Source organism: Staurois parvus, unplaced genomic scaffold (assembly GCF_062004578.1).
Source record: "Staurois parvus isolate SC_StPar_1 unplaced genomic scaffold, SC_StPar_1.0 ptg000156l, whole genome shotgun sequence".
Lineage (NCBI taxonomy): Eukaryota > Metazoa > Chordata > Amphibia > Anura > Ranidae > Staurois > Staurois parvus.
The window spans coordinates 368,785-385,852 of NW_028317952.1; the positions used below are offsets into that span (position 1 = coordinate 368,785).

Consider the following 17,068-nt stretch of genomic DNA (forward strand, 5'->3'; position numbering starts at 1 on the left):
GGACATAAATTTAGTTTGGGTGCAGCATTGCATGACTGCGCAATTATTAGTTGAATTAGTGTAGCGCCGAGTAGCAAAAAGAGGCCTGGTCAGGAAGGGGGGTAAATCCTCAGGAGGGCAAGTGGTTAATGGCTTTGTCGGTATTAGGATCCTTATAAGTTTTCTTAATGGGAAGCTTTTTAAGGTTCTTCAGGACTTGTTCCTTAAATAGCCCCACAGCAGAATTGGCTTGTGAAGGAGGGTTGAATGTGGATGCATTGCTTAAATGTGAATAGTGGTTGGTGATGTCTCCGATTTGTAATTTAAGGAACAAGTCCTGACAAAGCCATTAAATCACTCTTAAACAATAAAGACCTTGTAGTCAGACCAGCTGACAAAGAAGGTGATGTGGTTGTGTTAAACAAAAAGGATTACATTCATGAAGTTTATAATATCTTAGGTGACACCTCCACTTATCAATTATTATCTAAGAATCCTGTGTTCGAATACAAGTGGACACTTAAGACCATTATTAAATCGGGCTATGAGATGAAAATTATTAACAAAAAAGAAAAAGGAATATCTGTGCCCCAAAGCACCAAGGCTGCCGGTATTCTATATTTTGCCAAAAGTACACAAAGACCCAGTGAAGCCTCCTGACAGGCCTATAGTCAGTGGCATAGACTCATTGGCCCTGATTTACTATTGTGCCTGGGCGCATTTCCGTGGGCGAACGTCTAATTTTTATGAGCGACTATCTACTTTTACCCCGCTAAGAGATTTACTATTGAGCAGCGTCAACAAGTAGACGCCCAATCGAATTTACTAACGAGACACACACCAGGAATCAGACTCACAAAGCAGACTTGCTAAGAGGCACGTCTAACACCATGAAAAATCACTGCAGAGACATGTTCACTTTGAAATTTGCTTTGCCAAAAATCAGGACTTCACTTTAAACAATATCTGCCATTTCCAAAAAAATTAAAAATGTGTTAAAAATAGTTTTTTTTAAAGCAAATCAACACAGTAAAGAACTAGACGCCAATACGTGTAAATTAATTGGTTTACGTGAAAGTTATAGCGTTTACAAATGGCGGGAAAGATACTGGGATTTTTAGTTTTTTTTTTATACTAATAATGGCGGCGATCAGCGAATTATGGCGGCAATCATGGACTTATGGCAGCGACCAGCGACTTATGGCAGGACTGCGGACATTCTGACATTGGGGGGTACTGACTTGGGGTCACTGACATCCCCAAAAACACTAATACAGTGATCAGTGCAAAAAAAAAAAAACTAACACTGTACTAATGGCAATAGGGAGGAAGGGGTTAACTTTATTTTGCAGGGAAGGGTTATAGGAGTGAGGGGAGTGTTTTACTAGGGGGCGGGGGTGTGTACTGGACGGGACAAGGCTGATCGAGAAAGTGAAACTGTTCTTTCTTGATCAGCTCATCCTCGAGCTGACAGAAAAGTGACAGACAGCTACTGCAGCTGTGCTGTCTGTCACTGTTTGCCGCCGATCGCCGGGACATAGCCGCTAAGGACCAGCTGTGACCCGGCGACTCACATCTGCGGCGGTGATCGGCGGGACAGATAGGGCGGCGGCGCGCGCCCCCTATTTGTTTACAAAACACACGTTTTAAAACGTGGTTTTGCCTGCGAGTCCACATTCATTAGATCCGATATCAGGTACAATTTGAATTCCCAAATCGCACCTGAAATTGTGCACCCTGGATGCGACTTGGCACGCGATTTGCATGACATGCGACTTGCAAATCGTATGCCCAGTCGCACCCTATTGTCTGCTATTAGAGCAGTCACATGGGTGCGTTTCCGACACTGATTTCTAAAGTAGTACATGTACTACTTTTGTGACGATTTGCATAGATATCTGTGTCAGATGTCTTGCAAATTGTAAGGAAATCAGCATCTTCACTGTACGTCGCACAATTTCTAAATCGGCTTTGATGTGACCGGGGTGTAAGGGCTTTTTATGTTTGATTTCCTGAGTGTTTTTCCGATTTATGGAAAATGCCGCATACTAGCAAAAGTGAATTGGCATTTTCAGTATTGCATGCGAGATGTGGTCATGTGACTGCCTTAACTCATGTGATAATCTGGAGTGAATTGTGCCCATAGGATCAAGAAATATTGCCAATAGGGTTCCCTTTCACATCCCTGTTCAATGTTCTGTTGTATGCTGCACAGGTACACTTCACTGTGGCTTTCTTTCTGACTCTGATTTGTGGGGCCTGAATACCAAGGGTTAACACAGGTGGGAAGAGAATTAATCAGGTGCAAACACTTTCTCTGACCAAATGAATGACAGTGGTGGGTGTGGCCTACCTTATATAAAGAGACCCAGTAGTGGTGATTTTTTGCCTTGTATAGGCACATTATTTCTGCAAGTCCTTGTCTGTGGTGGTTTGGGGAGGAAGAGATATTGTGGTGAAGTGCCCCAGGCCACACTCACGCTGTGTTTTGATGTGGGCTGTAAATGTTTTGCATGTTCTTCCTTCTAAGGTGTGTTTGTGTGTTATTGTACAATGATTGTGTGTTTATTATCTTTGCATTGTAATCCTAACACATGTCCATTGCTCTGCTCTTCCAAATTTGCTTTATTTAGAATGAAATGCAGTTTTGAGACAAACATGGTGAGAAATGTGTGTGTGGGGGATTTGGGGAAGTGGGAGGTGTTATTTTGGCACGTACAGTTGTGGCCAAAATTATTCAACCCCCAATGCTGTAAAGGGGTTTAGGGACTATAGTGTACATTTGGAATTGTATTCAGAATCAAATCCTACAAGGACGTTGTAACTACCCAAATGCAACTAAAATGACATCAATTGTTTATGTAATACAGTAGTAAATGGTTCTTATGTGGTTTCTTCATTGCCACAATTATTCAACCCCTTAAAGACTACCACTCTGAAGAACAGAGGTTCATACAGGTGCTTTCCATCAGGTATTGAAAACACCTGTGGATGTCACCGAGCAGCAATCAAGCATAATAAGCACCAATTAGGCAGCTTTAAAATGACTGTGATACTCAGCTCCTTCTAGACATTTACTGGTGTGGTTACAAACATGGTGAAGGCAAGAGAATGGTCCAGGAAGACAAGAGAAGAGGTGATTTCTCTTCACAGGAAGGGCAATGGCTATAAGAAGATTGCAAAGATGTTAAACATACCAAGAGACACCTTAGGAAGCATCATTCGCAAATTCAAGGCAAAGGGCACTGTTGAAACGCTACCTGGTCGTGGCAGAAAGAAGATGCTGACTTCGACTGCTGTGCGCTACCTGAAGCGTAGAGTGGAGAGAAGTCCCCGTGTGACTGCTGAGGAACTGAGAAAAGATTTGTCAGATGTGGGTACAGAAGTTTCAGCCCAGACAATAAGACGCACACTGCGTAATGAAGGCCTCCGTGCCAGAACTCCCAGGCGTACCCCCTTGCTGTCTCCAAAGAATAAGAAGAGTCGACTGCAGTATGCCAAAAGCCATGTGGACAAACCACAAAAGTTGTGGGATAGTGTTCTGTGGACTGATGAAACAAAATTAGAACTGTTTGGGCCCATGGATCAACGCTATGTTTGGAGGAGGAAGAACAAGGCCTATGATGAAAAGAACACCTTGCCTACTGTGAAGCATGGTGGAGGGTCAATCATGCTTTGGGGCTGTTTTGCTTCTGCAGGTACAGGGAAGCTTCAGCGTGTGCAAGGTACCATGAATTCTCTTCAGTACCAGGAGATATTGGATGGAAACGTGATGCAGTCCGTCACACACCTGAGGCTTGGGAGACGTTGGACCTTTCAACAGGACAATGATCCCAAGCATACCTCCAAGTCCACTAGAGCATGGTTGCAGAGGAAAGGCTGGAACATTTTGGAGTGGCCATCGCAGTCACCAGACTTAAATCCGATTGAGAACCTCTGGTGGGACTTAAAGAAAGCAGTTGCAGTGCGCAAGCCTAAGAATGTGACTGAACTGGAGGCCTTTGCCCATGAAGAATGGGCGAAGATACCCGTAGATCGCTGCAAGACACTTGTGTCAAGCTATGCTTCACGTTTAAAAGCTGTTATAACTGTAAAAGGATGCTGTACTAAGTACTAAGATTGAATGTCACTTGGGGGTTGAATAAAACTGATAATGCTGTGAGCACAGAAAAGACATTTGTGGTTATTTCATTATAACTGTTATGTTATATTTGTCTGACCTACAAGTGCCTCTTTAATGTAAATGTAAGCAAGATGACTGAATGATCAAAAGCAATGTCAAACTGGCCAAAACACTCAATTTCAGTGGGGGTTGAATAATTTTGGCCACAACTGTATGTATTTTTATATTGATATTTCGATCTGCAGCTTGTCTTGTGAATAAGCCCAAGTGATTCATATTAACTGTTTGTTTCCTGCTGTAACCTGTGAAAGCACAGTTCATTAGAAGTATAATCTTTTAGATTGTAAGCTATTATGAGCAGGACTGTTCTATTTTAGCAACATCAATCCTGTGGGTTTTTTTTTCTTTCACCAAGATATTGTAGCTTTTTGTTGCTGTCCAAATAAATGTGGAATGTGTATTTGATCAATAAACATTTGTACTATGTATTTTTTGGGGGGATTATTTCATTTTCTAGTTGAATGTTGCACAGTGGCTAAATGGTTAGCACTTCCACCTGGTAGTACTAGGGTTGTTGGTTTGAATCCCAGCCACGGCACCTTCTGCCTGGAGTTTGCATGTTCTCCCTGTGCCTGTGTTTCCTCCGGGTACTCCGGTTTCCTCCCACACTCTAAAGACATGCTGGTAGGTTAATTGGATCCTGTCAAAACTGGCCCTAGTATATGTATGAATGTAAGTTAGGGCCTTTAGTACGCCCCTTGAAGGTTAGGGACAGATGTGAATTTACCACATCTATATGTAAAGCGCAGCGTAAATTGACAGCGCTATATAAGTATCTGAAATGTACTAGCACCCCTAACACTTATTTTTCCTAGCTATATAATATTCCCAAATCTTCCTTGTTAGAGTGCACATATGCAAGTATGTCCAAAATAACAAACCAAAAGCCGCCTATTGCACCACAAGACCATGTTATGTACCAATGAATAGGTTGTGTTCAATGTCCAGCTAGCTATTCTTTTTCTACAATCCTCTTAACAGTAATAAATTGGGCCCCCAATTTATGTTGACTTTGGGCCTTTACTGGCAAATATATATTCGCCAATGCCAATGTAGCTGCAAGCATACAGTCACCAATGCCAAATCCACAATAGAACTGCAAACATATTTGCAAATGTCATATACACAATGGAGCCACATGTAAAATTGCTATGGTGCACAAATAAACACCAAGACAGCTGTTGGAGGAGGCGCTAGAGCAGCTGTCATACCAGAAATACGCCATGATGTTTGCGGAAGGATGTTTGCACACACCCTGAAGTGGTAGTGGGGAGTGTTAGTGGATGGGAGTGTAGTTAGGAGAGTTTAGTGGTAACTTGCAAGTCTATTTTTTAGTTTTGTGAATTGTTCTTTTGTGGAATTCCAGACCACATCTGGACATGGCGAGATTGCTGTTCTCCACCAAGGAGCTGATCTTCATTTGCAGGGGAAACATTACTAATAATTGTATTTTCAGTTAAAAACATGTCCAATTTCTAGATCCATTGAGGTACATAGCAGAGGTTCAAGGTTCTTCCTAACTATACAGGTGGCACAGACACAAGCATACACCCAGGGCCACTGTTAGATATCACGGGGCCCCGTACAGCATACCTGACAGCCCCCCATCGCCAGAGAAAATATCCAAATTATATTTATGGTAAAAATACACTAAAAACATTATTAATGGACATAATCCCAACCATATTCCTGTGAAATCTAAATGATAAAACTGTACTGAGTTCATAAATAAAGCTGTGTGTGTAATTGAGGTTTTGGGGCTCATGGGTGCTGTGGCCTGTAGAGTGGGAATCAGGGGTTTGTTTTTGTGGCTGTCGCTGTTTGCAGGCAATCTATGTTACGCTATGGAAATGCTGCAGGTCATAATTTGACAAGCATATGGGTGCAGGTGTACAGCCCTGAACACAGACAGTGAGCATTCAGGGCCACTTCCCCACGCCTTCACACCTGTCAGATTAAAACCTGTGTTCATACAGCTGCTGTGTCCACATAGTGTAACAGGTGGCTCCAACCTCATGAACAACCCCCTCATTCATGCTGTACAGGCCAGAGGACCTGTGTGAATGTACATTTTTTACTTTTTTTTCCTCAGCTCATTAATTTCAATGGGCTGCCTAACGTGTGGGAACATGCAAAAATACTGCAGGCATGTTATTGTAAAAGTGTGTTGCACCTAACCGCACAGTAGTGTGGTGCCATGCGTTTTGGTGGCTGTGAATGCCTCTGTTTTTACTAGACATGTGGAGGTGCAATTAAGTTTTCATCATGGTACCTGCGCATATCTGCAGAGGGCATTGCATTTCATTGCTGTGCTGGACAATGCGTGCTCTTGCATGCGTTTCTGCACCACAAATGGTGTGAACAAGTCCTAAGTGCTAGTTCACATGATAAGCATTTACCAAGCGTTAAAACTGCACCACAAATGCCTGTAATGAAGTTAAATGGTATTAATGCTCCGAAAATGCCTCGAAACTGCATTGCAAATGTCTGCCAGGCATTTGAGGAGCGGCACCATAGACTTGAATGCGAGGCTTCAACTCCTCCTGACTCGACATGAGACGCCAGTTTTGCCTTGATGCAATGCTAAAGCTTCAGTGTGAACAGCACTGTGTGCTGCCATGTGCAGAATTTTCATAGGCGTTTGAGAAGCGTAAAAACTGCTTCCCAAATGCCTGTCTGATGACTGCTGACAAAGCTAGTGTGAACGCAGCCTTAGAGAAAATAAAGTTGTAATGAAATATAAACAGAAGGAAAATTGAAAAATTCAAACTTGTCAGAAGACAAGGTAAGATTCATTCCCTTTCCACTTTCTAGTCAGTAGCCAAAATCTTAATTAATTGATCTATATTCCTGGCACTGACAGAACCCTGGAAATTGATCTCCATATTTTGGGCATTCACAAATGTCAAGGAGCTTACAATCTAATGCAGGCCATAGATGGGTCGAAAATCGGCCGAAAAAAAAAATCGGGAAGAAGAAGACTAGGCCCAATTAACCTAACAGTATGTCTTTGGAGTGTTGGTAGAAACACACCTGTGCAGAGAAAGCATGCAAACTGAGATGCAGCCATGACTGGGATTATAACTCATGACCCATGTGTTGTAAGTTCTGAGTTCTAACCACTAAGCCACTGTAGGAGACAGAATTTGAGCTGCAATGTAGAATAGTTATATTGTTTAAAAATAATGATAAAGCGAGCGCTGGTCAAATTATATAGACTACTAAAATGGTATTACACAAGATCAATATAAATCTAGGTATAGAAGGTAGCAGCTAGCACTCAGGGTATTGGCAACAGTTCCAGAATAGAAATATGTTAAAATAATAGTGCGGTGCTCTAAATGCATGTTATCAATCATCAATGCATGTAAAATCCAAAAAGTGCAATAATTTATTTATTTTAGGTACTCTTACAGTGCTGTCAATTTATGCAGTGCTTTACACATATATTAAGAATAATAGTACAGATGCAGCGCTATATAGTATTAACAGTACACAAATGGTATCTCACAGTAACAAAGCGTATTGGATATAGTTCATGCGAAGTAATGTGACTGTGGTGACACAATGCGCAACGATTAACTTTCGTGACTGCTGTGGCTGGAAACAATGAGCATACTATGCACTAACCAGATAGCACAGATTAATGTGCGTTGGAGTATATAAGACCTACTCCTTGGTACTCTGGGGGTGGGAACTCTGCATGCGGATGTGGTCATCAGGTGGGGGTGCTTCACCAGCTGTCATCTATCCAGAGCAGGTTTCCACATCTTAGATTAACTGCGTCCAGCAGTGCAATTTCCAGCCATCAGGGGGATCATGCATTCAGATGAGAATCCAGAAAGGTTCCTTCAGGATAAGGACTCTCAGTGCCAAAAGAATGAGCCCAGAGAGAAAGAACTCCAATAGTGTAGTATGTTTAATGATCACAAAGGAGTAACATCAAGGTACAGGTAAAAAAGAAGAACCAGCACTTACATCTGAGGTAGACAGTAGGTCATGTGGTTAGTGTTCCATGAGAAAGGGTATCTTGCTAACGCGTTTCGTGTAACAACACATTTTCAAAGGGAGAGAACCCTGTTCCATATGCTTGTTTAAATAGGCTAGGGCGCAAATGAGCCCTTCGGTAATTCCGCGTCATCGTGGGCTTCACGCGCATGCGCACTAGCGTGTGCGGCGGCCATGTTTTTGGCTATGAATGCCTAGAGAACAAATACAAGTTGCGCATGCGCAGTGAGACCTCCGTCGGCCATTTTGCTGTGGATTGGGACAGCATTAAGTGCCGAAGGATGTGCACAGAGCGCAGGGGAAGAGTAATAGGTGGCAAATGATTTGACGGGGCATATAGACATCTTGCGATTCCATATGAAGTGGTCCAAATGAGTCTTATAACTCCAGAGCCGTTATTGGTGGATTATACCAAGGTGTCAATCTCAGTGCAGAGATATGGTAGGGGCCGCAGCAATATCACCACCTGGTGGCCAGATGTGGAGTAAATAGTAGGGAAAAATTCTCTCCTTTTAAAACCATTGTTTCTGTATATAGCATGTCCTCTGTCACTATATATGATTAAACAAATATAATCTATCAATCAAAGAAATAAATACCTCATATTAACTAAAATAGTGATAAATTAAAAACAGTATAAAAAACATATATAATAAAAATTATAAAAGTAATGTTCCACACCGTAATGATAAAACATATATAAAAATATGTATACATACATGAAAATAATGTCCTACACCATGATAATAAACATCGCTAAAAAACAACAACAAAGAGGCCTGTAATGCCCAATAGGTGTAAAATAGCAACATAAATAAATATAGATATACTGTGGTAAATAATAATAATAAAAGCTGTTAAAGCTGGGGATGGATCATAAAAGTATAAGAGTATAAAATACTCTCCATCTTAAAGTAAAATGGATAATAATGACTATAAAAACCATCATCAGTGTGAAAGACAGAAAAAATGTACCCATATTAGGAATGTGAAATTGTATGATGTTATTAACTGGTGTCTATGAAGCAATTAATATCAAGATCGATATTCAGGCCAGAGGGTGACAGCGTTTGTAATAAATATATCCATTTAGTTTCGAGCTTTGATACAGCTCTTTTACTATATGTACCTCTCCATTGTTTTTTAATAACATCAATTCCTGTAAATTTCAGACAGTGGGGGTTTCTATGGTGATGTTGTCTGAAATGCATAGATACAGAGTGTTCTTTAAACCCCTTTGTGATGTTCTTCAAGTGTTCGCGCAATCTGTCTCTTAGCCTTCGAGTCGTTCTCCCAACGTATTGCCTCCCGCAGGAGCACTCTAAGAGGTAGACCACATGTGTAGTGTTGCATGTAATGGTATTTTCGATATCGAAAGTTGTACCTGTTCGATCTAAACAATTTTACAGTATTTTTGTGTATACCATTATAAACGCATAACATGCATCTATTACAGGGGTAGAAGCCATTGCGGTTAAAGAAAAAACTTGGTTGTTTGGGAGGGTTAATTATATTAGGTGCCAGCTTGTTCCTAAGTGTTGGTGCTCTGCGATAGGTGATTTCTGGCAAATCCGGTAACGTGTTACATAAAACTGGGTCGCTTTTGAGGATGGTCCAATTTTGGCAATGTCCTTATATTGTGTCAAAAAATTTGTGACGAAAGGACAAACTCTTTCCACTTGGACCTTTGGTTTGATGGTTAAAAGGTCATTCCTATCCATAATAATAATTTAATTAATTTCACTTTCTAATGAGATAGCATTGTATCCTTTCTCAATGAATCTATTTTTGAGAATGTTGGATTGTGTGATAAAATCTTCTTGATTTGTACAGTTCCTATGTATACGTAAAAATTGTCCCCTAGGTATATTAGCTAGCCATCTAGGTAAATGGCAGCTGTCTTTGGGAATGAAACTATTCCTATCCGTGGGTTTAAAATAACTCTTTGTAGAAATAGTGTTGCCAGTGTTAAAAAGCGTAACATCTAAAAAATTAATAGAGAAATAATCATACTGAAAAGATAACTTGATGTTTAATGAATTATATAGAGTAGTAAAAAATTAATTAATGTAAACTCATCTCCTTCCCATAATAGCAAGATGTCATCTATGTATCTGCAGTAGAAAATTAATTGGGGCCAATCACGAGAATAAATCAAGTCTTCCTCCCATCTTGCCATAAATAGGTTGGCTAGACTGGGTGCGAACTTCGCACCCATAGCAACTCCGGTCATTTGCAAATAATATTTGTTGTCGAACCAAAAGTAGTTATGACTCATGGAAAAACCAAGTAACTCTAAAATAAAGTGCTTTTATATTAGAGGGATGTCATCGGCAGTATCTAAATAAAACTCAACAGCTGTGTGGCCATCAGCGTGTTTAATGTTACTATATAAAGCTTCTACATCCGCTGTTACAAGATATGTGGGGTTGCTAAGTGTAATGTTCTTAATATCTCTTAGAGCTTGTTTGGTATCCTTTAGATAAGATGGTGTGCTGCCAACTAGGGGCTGGAGGAAATAATCTATATACTCCCCTACACGGGAGCAGAGAGAATCAATACCGCTGACTATTGGGCACCCCGGGGGTTTGACAGGATCCTTATGCACTTTTGGTAAACAATATAAGACTGGAAGCTTGGGGACTATAGGGCACAGGTAGTTTTTCTCTTTAATGTTTAAAATACCTTCATCAAAACCTTTTTTAATGAGTGCCTTTAATAATCTTTTATAAGGGATAAGTGGGTTGTTCGGTAGTTCCATATAGGTATATAGGTTGTTTAAGATAACTTGTACCTGGGAAATGTAATAGTTTTTGTTCATAATGACTACACCGCCTCCTTTGTCAGCAGGACGGACCACCAATTCTTTATCTTCCAATAGGTGCTTAGTTAATTAGTCAATACGTTTTTGATCATGATACCTGTTAGTGGGCTTTCTAATTTTCATTTTCTGTAGATCTTTAACCACTTCCAGACCGGACACTTTTACCCCCTTCCTGACCAGGGCAATTTTCAGCTTTCAGCTCTATCACACTTTGAATGAAAATTGCGCGGTCATGCAACACTGTACCCAAATGAATTTTTTACCATTTTTTTTGACACAGATAAAGCTTTATTTTGGTGGTATTTAATCACCGCTGGGATTTTTATTTTTTTTGCTATGTAAATGAAAATGTCCAAAAATTTTGAAAAAAAGTGTTTTTTTGTTAAATTTTGCAAATAAATAATATTTCATCATAAATCTTTGCCAAAATGTATTCCATTATCTTTTTAGTAAAAAAAAAAATCCAAATTAGTTTATAACCAAAAATTATAATTTTTAAACATTTTTTTTTTACATTTTTATTTTATTTTTTTATATTATTATTTTTTATTTATTTATTTTTTTTACATACTGTCACCCTAGCAGTACAGTGTCACCATGGTGACACTGTACTACTTGTGGGGGGTGATGATTTGTTTTTTGTTTTTTTACACTGATTTCTTTTACACCCATATAGGATGTAAAAGCAATCATTTCTCTTTCTCTATGTGTGCATTCATTGAGAAGTACTGAGTGAGCTGTGATTGGTCACAGCTTGTCACATGGTACAAGGCTGTTGTGAATAGCCTTGTACCATGTGACCTCTGTGATCATTCACAGATTTCACACGTAGTAAGCAATGATGTCACAAGTGACATCTTGCTTACTACTTTGCATGTGATCACTGATTGGCCAATCAGTGATCACATGATCGGGACCTCGTACAGAGGTCCCGTCCGACGATCGGTGTTTCACTGTGTCCGGAGGACACAGCGCGCACTGGATTGCGGTGCTGCGCGCTCCCAAGCAGAGTGCGGGGAGGCCATTTATAGACGACCACCCGACCCTGCACTGCCACCATCCGGCCGTTTATATGCAACGGCCAGTCGGGAAGTGGTTAAGAACCATACTTTTAAAAATGGTAATATGGGAGTGTGCCGGGGGATTATACAGTGAGGCATTCTTCAGATTGGAATTCTTGATACTATTAGGGAAAGTATTATTGATTTCCCTAGTAACAGGGTTAGTCAGAAAGTGTCTTTTTAGGGATAATTTTCTCGTGAACTTATGGATATCTATGAAAGTTGCAAACTTGTTAAGTTTGGCTGGTGGAGCATTGTAGCAATATGTTATATGCTGTGTATGGCCTCTAGGGGTCTCACTACTTAGATACTGGTACAACTGTGTTATTGTCTCTCTTTGGTTGTAGTTCTAGGGCAGACACATGTATAATGGCAGCTAGAAGCACCTAATAAAATGTCTCCTGTTAACTACAGTGTGTGAGCATCTGAGCAGGATCCACTAACAGAACATGGTGGCAGCTGGGCACTGAACCTCTGAATAGCAAGTCTTCTGTCTACAAATACAGATTGTGTGACACTGGAACTGTACAGAGAATCAGCAACTGTAAGTACAGAGTCCCTATCAGACTGCACTATGGAGAGTGGCCTGAAACCCCCTCAGAGACTGGATGTCACTTCTTCCAATCTCTCACAGACATGGAGACACTGGAAGGAAGAGTTTACTCTGTATGTGGACCTGACAGTGGCACCCAGAGATGAGCAGAGGGAAGTAAAGCTGTTTTATTACTTGATTGGGGAAAAAGGCAGAGAACTAGCCGAGACCCTGCTCACAGACAGCATGGCACTGACAGACATACTGCAAGCATTTGATAAGCACTGTGACCCCAAAAATAATGAGACGGTGGAGAGATACAAGTTCTTCTCAAGGAATCAGGAGATTGGGGACAGTGTGGACAGATATGTGACAGAGCTGAGGAGACTGGCTGCAACCTGTGGATTTGGGGACATCAGGGACTCCCTTATCCGAGACAGGATAGTGTGTGGCATCAGAGACTCTCACCTCAGAGAAAGATTACTGAGGGAGGAAGAGCTGGCGCTGGAGAAATGTATACAAATCTGCAGGGCTGCAGAGCTGACTAAAGACAGGCTGAAGATGATGGAGGGCACCAGTGATGCCTCAGTACATGCAGTATCTGTGAAAGGCAGAGCAAGGTCCAGGCTCCCTGTGAGCTCAGTCCAGTGTAAATACTGTGGCAAAAGACATGAAAGAGACAAAGAGAAATGTCCAGCGTATGGGGAGTCCTGCAGGACTTGTGGCAAGATGAACCACTTTTCAGCTGTGTGCAGATTCAAAACCAGCAAACAGTACAGACAAGTCCACACAGTGACCCAGGACACAGACGAGGACAGCACAGAGGGCATCACATGGCTGCAGCTGCAGTCTGCAACAGAGAACGTCAATGTAGTCAAACAGCCAGTAGCCAATGATGCAAAGCAGCTCTTTGCCATATTTATGGTGGATGAACAGCCCATAAGATTTCAGCTGGATTGTGGAGCAAGTTGCAATGTCATTCCATTTACTCTGCTTAACAAACAGGTTCCCATTGAGCCCACTGATAAGGTACTGGTCATGTACAACAAAAGTGTTCTGAAACCCATGGGAACATGCAAGCTAAAATTAAGAAATCCACGTAACAGAAAGAGCTACAGAGTGGAGTTTACTGTGTTGCAGGAGGACGATCACATTCCTTTGCTGGGAGTTAAAGCAGTTCAGGCTATGGACTTAATAAAGGTGCAGTCCCATAACATCATGGCTCTGGAAGTTTCTGACAATACTCAAAATCCTACACAAAAGGCAGAATACATTTTGGATTTTCACCACATAAAAACAGAGTATGCTGATTTATTTGAAGGTGATGGGTGCCTGGAAGGTAAATACAAACTAGAAATTGATCACACAATACAGCCTACCAGACTGCCTACAAGAAGAGTACCTGTAGCCTTAATGCAACTGCTTAAAGAGGAACTGCAGGATTTGCACAGCAGAGGTATGATAGCACCAGTACAGGAAAGCACAGACTGGATAAGCAGTTTGGTGATAGTGAAAAAACCATCAGGCAAGTTAAGAATATGCATTGATCCTAAGCCACTGAACAAGGCCCTTAAAAGAAATCACTATCCAATGCCAACAATAGAAGATATTCTACCAGATCTATCAAAGGCTAAAATATTTTCGGTATGTGATGTGAAAAATGGGTTCTGGCACGTGGAACTGGATAAAGAATCAAGTTTATTAACAGCATTTTCTTCCCCATTTAGACGCTATAAGTGGCTTAGAATGCCAATGGGAGTAAGCCCAGCTCCAGAAGTGTTCCAACAAAAATTGATGCAAGCTTTGGAAGGACTGTCTGGAGTAAAAATAATAGCAGACGATATACTAATAGTTGGGGAAGGTGATGATCTAGAATCCGCAACAAAGGATCACGATAAAAAGATGATACAATTCTTAGACAGATGTAGAAAAAAACAAATCAAACTGAACCTGGAAAAATTCAAACTAAAAATGACAGAAGTACCATATATTGGACATCTTCTTACCTCAAATGGTGTTAAAGTCGATCCAGAGAAGGTGAGGGCGATACAGGACATGCCGACACCTACAGATATACGTGGAGTACAACGATTCCTGGGCATGGTGAATTATCTTTCCAAATTTTGCAAGCATTTATCAGACATGTGTGAGCCACTGAGACAGCTAACTCACAAAGACGTACTCTGGGAATGGACAGAAAGCCATGAAACTGCTTTTCAGTCAGTGAAAAATGCTATTGCAGACGCAGCAACGCTAAAATATTTTGATCCAGATCAAGCAGTGGTAGTACAATGTGATGCCTCAGAAACCGGCCTTGGAGCCACACTAATGCAGGATAAACAGCCAATCACATATGCAAGCAGAGCGTTAACTCTAACAGAGCAAGGATATGCTCAAATCGAGAAGGAACTACTAGCGGTAGTATTTGGGTTAGAGAAATTTCACCAGTACACCTACGGTCGACAAGTGGTGGTGCATTCAGATCACAAGCCTTTAGAAAGATTGCACTCGACTCACTTAGGTGTAGAAGGATGTCTACGTCGTGCACGAGAATATGTTTATTGGCCTGGAATGAATGACTACATAAAAAACTTTATAGCACAGTGTGAAATATGTGCATCGTGCAATGATAAGCAACCGAAAGAGACATTGCAACCACATACAATTCCAAACAGACCATGGTCAAAAGTAGGAACAGATCTGTTCACGTGGAACGACAAGGAATATCTGGTAACTGTGGACTATTTTTCCAGCTTCTGGGAGATAGACTACTTACAAGACACAAGGGCCAAAACAGTAATTAAAAAACTCAAGGCCCATTTTGCCAGATATGGCATTCCGGATATTGTGTTCTCTGACAACGCCGCTCAATTTACATCGGAAGAATTCAAAAAATTCAGGGAGAGGTGGGAATTTGAGCACCAGACATCATCTCCTGGAAATCCGCAGAGTAATGGTAAAGCCGAGTCAGCAGTAAAAACAGCCAAAAGACTCATGCAAAAGGCAAAACAGGCAGGTACAGAGATATACCTGTCTATACTGGACCACAGAAACACACCCACACAAGGCCTAGACACCAGTCCAGCACAGCGGCTTATGAGTAGACGTACAAGGACTCTCCTACCAACTGCAGGTCAACTACTAAAGCCAAAGCTTGTGGGCAATGTTAAAGCCAAACTAACGAAGAATCAAGATAGGCAAGCTTTCTATTATAATAAATCTGCAAAAGATCTGCCTGTTCTCCAGAGCAATGACAATGTACGGATTCAGCCAATAGGGAAATATGACAAACACTGGAAAAAAGCGAAGGTTGTACAGAAATTGGGACCACGGTCCTATGAAATTATAACAGAGGAAGGAAGAAGATGGAGGAGAAATCGGAGACATCTGAGAAAAACACAAGAAGGAGATGATACAGGGCCCTGGGAACAGTATATGGACACTCAAAGCGATGAGACTATGAATCTTTTATTTAAAAGAGAAAGAATGTAGCAATATGTTATATGCTGTGTATGGCCTCTAGGGGTCTCACTACTTAGATACTGGTACAACTGTGTTATTGCCTCTCTTTGGTTGTAGTTCTAGGGCAGACACATGTATAATGGCAGCTAGAAGCACCTAATAAAATGTCTCCTGTTAACTACAGTGTGTGAGCATCTGAGCAGGATCCACTAACAGAACAAGCATATTTTAAACCTTTATTCAGAAGATTTAATTCATCATTAGTGAGGGTTTTGTCAATAAGGTTATAAATCCCTCTGGAGATTACATTCTTCTTCTTTTGTCTGTTATACCTGATCCCTCCTTGTCTTCCTCTTCTCTTAGGCCCCTTTTTACTCCTGGGCCTCTGTCTAAAAAACGATCTGATTGGTTATGATAATGAGGATAGGGATTATTACATTGGCCATGATTATATTCATTATTATAGTGATTCGAGTGTGACTGCTCATTATGGTGATTATTCTCATGATGCGAATAATTATGTTGAGTATGGTTAGAGTTGTGATAACCATTATGATTATTATAATTATTCCTAGAAGGCGTTCTTTGATAAGAATATTGTTGTCCGTTATTATAGTAAGGATCAAGTTGATAATTAGAATTGTAATAATAATTCTGTTGATGTCCACTAGATGGTGATCTGTGACAGAAATTCGCCTTCTGGTTATTGTGGTGTGGTCTAGATGATGGTCCATTTCTAAATGGTGACCTAGGCTGAGAATTAGGATGGTGCTTTGATGGTGGAAGTCCATTCCTAGATTGTTGTCTGTTGGTGGAAGGTGGTTTATGGTTTATGAGCAGTATAAGGGCTATGTAGGTTCCTTAAAGTGTCAAATCTATTACTGATGGGGATATTAGGATAATGCTTTGGTGTGTTGTATGAGAAGTTCCTTTGTCTAATAACTGGTGTGTGTGGAGGTCTCAGGTTGTTATTAGTTTTAACAGTAGTCATGTTTGGAGGGCCTGAGGTGTCCATATTA

At 40.8% G+C, this 17,068-nt stretch overlaps 1 protein-coding gene across 1 annotated transcript in view; it reads right to left on the bottom strand.

Annotated features, from left to right (window-relative positions):
- The window catches only part of LOC149463217 (uncharacterized), a 71,413-nt gene extending 54,573 nt beyond the window's left edge, over positions 1-16,840 (bottom strand). Inside the window, exon 1 of the mRNA XM_089675688.1 lies at positions 16,487-16,840. Coding sequence (XP_089531814.1) covers positions 16,487-16,840 — 354 coding nt within the window. The remainder of the gene's footprint in view (positions 1-16,486) is intronic.
- Positions 16,841-17,068: the final 228 nt, after the last annotated feature.